Consider the following 3,341-nt stretch of genomic DNA (forward strand, 5'->3'; position numbering starts at 1 on the left):
TGCCTTGCCCTTTCGTTGGGATTCCAAATACTCAAAGTCTAATCATATTCGAATTCCGAATTAGAAATCATGAAGAACGACACCCATATTGCTATACTTATCGTTTGGGTCAAATTCAACTATGGAGAAAGCGGGAAACGGGCCCACAAAGGTAAAACGATCATTTCGAAAGTGAAATATGCAATTTCATGTTCTAGGAGTTCAATCCTACTAAACAATTGCTAAAATAACTCAAGAATAGGCTAATTTCGAGATTCAAGTGATAACCTCCAATTTGGGTATGAACCCTAGTGTTTCTACCTTCAAATTAATCAACACAAATGGAAGATTCAAGCCTATTAGTTATGAAATCATCAAATTCTATGAACAGATTCGTCAAATCCACCCAACAATTTCCATTTTAGAAAGATTATAACTCATTTCAAAAAGTTATCATCAAAACCCATTTTTTCTCTTTGATTCTAACATGGACTCAAGCTTAGGAAGACTCAAGCTTAGGAAGACTAAATCAATGAATACTAGGTTAGGCGACTTACCAAAATGAAGATTCAGTCAAGAGCTCCTCAATTCGCCCCAAATATGCTTAGAAAGTGATGAATGAAATGATCGGGGTTCAAGAGTTTTATCCTACCCTTTAATGATTCTGGAAATCCCGTAATCCCACTGCAGTTGTCACGAGTCCTCTATAGCAGGCTTGCGCTAGCCAGACCACACCTGCTATAGCACATCCTCTACGATAGATATATGTCTGTTGTATCGCACAATCCCAAACATTGATCACCCACTATAGCGGCCAACACCCCCTACAGCTGCCTGCTAAGGTGGTCCCGCTATGGCGGGCCTGGTGCCGCTACAGCGGACACCAGACACCAGAAAATCTAGTTTTTCATAAGTCCAACCCCGAAATCCGACAACCACCCGAGACCTCACAGATACAAACCAAACATGCATACACACATAAAAACACGCTACGGACTCACTCGCGATCTCGAAATTCCAAATAGCGATCTATTTGACCTGGTCAACACCCAATGGCCAAAAGACCAAGTTTCCAACTAAGTACGCGAAACACAACCAAACGCCTCGGGAATCAAGCCATCCACCCCACAAAGTCATAATCGACCCTTCGTACCCTCACAGAATCGAGGGAAATAAAAAAAGTCAAACTATTGGTCAAATACTTTCACTTAAGGATTCTAAATCCTTTAGTTTTCACTAGAACCGCTTAATAGTCTCGGAAATTGGTCAACAGGGGTAAAATGGTCAAAAGACACATAACGACCCGATATCCGCACTTATATATATCATCAAGATTGTTTAGTAGTATTTATCTGTGTTTAACTTCCACATTGATTTCTTTAAAATGGTTAATGATTTGGGGATAGTTTGCCTACCGAGGGATAATGTAGCTACCATCATGGCCCTTGAATTAGGCCGTGATAATAAAATAAGCCACAACATAACTTAAATATAGATAATTCAAAAGAGAAAAATATAATTTTATAACCTCATTCAACAACAAGATTCAACTTTAATAATATCAATCTATATAAATTAACTTTGTTAATGAGTCATTCTTTGTGGATTAGGAGGTATGGTTTGAAAAAATTAGAATAATAATACAACTACGATAAATGACAAAAATAAAGAAAAATTAATAATACGAGAAAGTACTTGGAAACAAAAGAAATAAAGGTTGGCAAGTGAGAAGAAAAGAATGATATATATATATATATATATATATATATATATATATATATATATATATATATATATATATATATATATATATATATATATATATTGATTTAATAAATAAATATATAATTAAAATAAAAATAAATTAAATATAATAGAAATAAAAAATGAAAAAGAAAAAGAAATTAAAATAAAAATGAAAAGGAAATAAAATGAAGAGTAACCTTTTAATTACACCATGTAATTCTCACCTCCCCCTGAAAATTGAAGAGTGTAATTACTCCTCCTCAATTACACTCAATTACAGGTTGACCAAGGAATTACATTGTCACACAAACATGCCAAGCTGTGCAATTACATCCAATTACACCCAAATCAAATTACATGGTGGCTTTCCAAACAGGCTCTCAACAAGCTAATATATAAAAGCAAACTTTGAAAATAAGAACAATATAAATCACCCATAAAGTCTAGATTTTTTTTTTTTTTTTAAATAGTCATGGTGTCTGAGCCAAACTTTCAATTGCGTTATGTAACTTTCAGGGGAGGAGCCAAAATTTACGGGTTCGGTAGAACTCGGTAACTTTGACTCAAACCCTGCATTTGTACTAAGAAATTCAATAAATTAATAAGCACATAAAAATATATCTTGAACCCAGTAAGCCAAAGTAATTATAGTTCGAAATATGTAAACTTAAAATCCCAGATCCACCATATCCACATCTGAAGACGTGTATTCAATTATTTTGGGACAAAACTCAATCCCTTCAACAATGAGTCCACCTTTGTAATGAAGACGTTTAATCTCAAGCAGTCTTGCTTCAACAAGTCCATCATAACCTTTCTTGCTACCAAAGTATCCCAATTCTACTTCCATCCATCCATCTCTTCTCATTTTTGGAATATTCCCACTTGAAAGTTTCACAGTATTTGCTTGGTTTTCAGTCTCAGTGTCACTCTCATAATTAACAAACCTAATAATTGCATTAGCATAGTCAAGTCCATGGAACATATGATTTACCAATTTGAACACCAAATAAGTAGCATAATTAGTCTTTGGTGACAACATTTCTGTTACTATTCTTCCACGAATATCCAACCAACATATAGATCCAAGACATGCCACTTCTGAGAATCTGTAAGAAAAAGTACTGTAAGGAAAATTTCATAATTCGTTTTGTTTATATATACTACTTTATCTATTTCCTAAGTCTATAGGAATCGGATATGAATTTTGATAAGTCAGAGGCCAGTGGGATTTGGGTTAAGCTAAAATATACTAGCTTTTAAAAGCATTAAGTTATATACACTAAATGTCAAATGCAATTTATTATAGAAGATTTTTCTTTTTGCAATCAAAATGGTGATCAAAACCTGGTCACAAGCCTCCGAGTTCGTACCATAGAAGGACTACTATTTGTGGGGGAGGGGGAGGGGGAGGGGGAGGGGGAGGGGGAGGTGGGGATTGTTAGAGCTTCATATTAAAGGTGATTCCTTTAGAGGGCTTGACCACCTTTTCTTAAGTGCAAAGAAATCTTTACCATCTACGTTTTGTGGTAATTGTTCATCATTGATTAAGAAAAGAAAATACCGAGGCATGCAAATTTCAATTTTGAAAGGGTAATTATAGATTGAAATTGTTT

At 34.6% G+C, this 3,341-nt stretch overlaps 1 protein-coding gene across 1 annotated transcript; it reads right to left on the reverse strand.

Annotated features, from left to right (window-relative positions):
- Positions 1 to 2,392: 2,392 nt before the first annotated feature.
- LOC132032164 (F-box protein PP2-B13-like) lies at positions 2,393 to 2,767 on the reverse strand. The gene has a single exon (XM_059421939.1). The coding sequence runs from the start codon at positions 2,765 to 2,767 to the stop codon at positions 2,393 to 2,395; it is 375 nt and encodes a 124-aa protein (XP_059277922.1).
- Positions 2,768 to 3,341: the final 574 nt, after the last annotated feature.

Source organism: Lycium ferocissimum, chromosome 9 (assembly GCF_029784015.1).
Source record: "Lycium ferocissimum isolate CSIRO_LF1 chromosome 9, AGI_CSIRO_Lferr_CH_V1, whole genome shotgun sequence".
In the NCBI taxonomy this organism is placed as follows: Eukaryota; Viridiplantae; Streptophyta; class Magnoliopsida; order Solanales; family Solanaceae; genus Lycium; species Lycium ferocissimum.

Excerpts from the sequence above, each read along its gene's own strand:
- LOC132032164 (XM_059421939.1), bottom strand. The coding sequence starts at position 2,767 with ATGTTGTCACCAAAGACTAATTATGCTACTTATTTGGTGTTCAAATTG.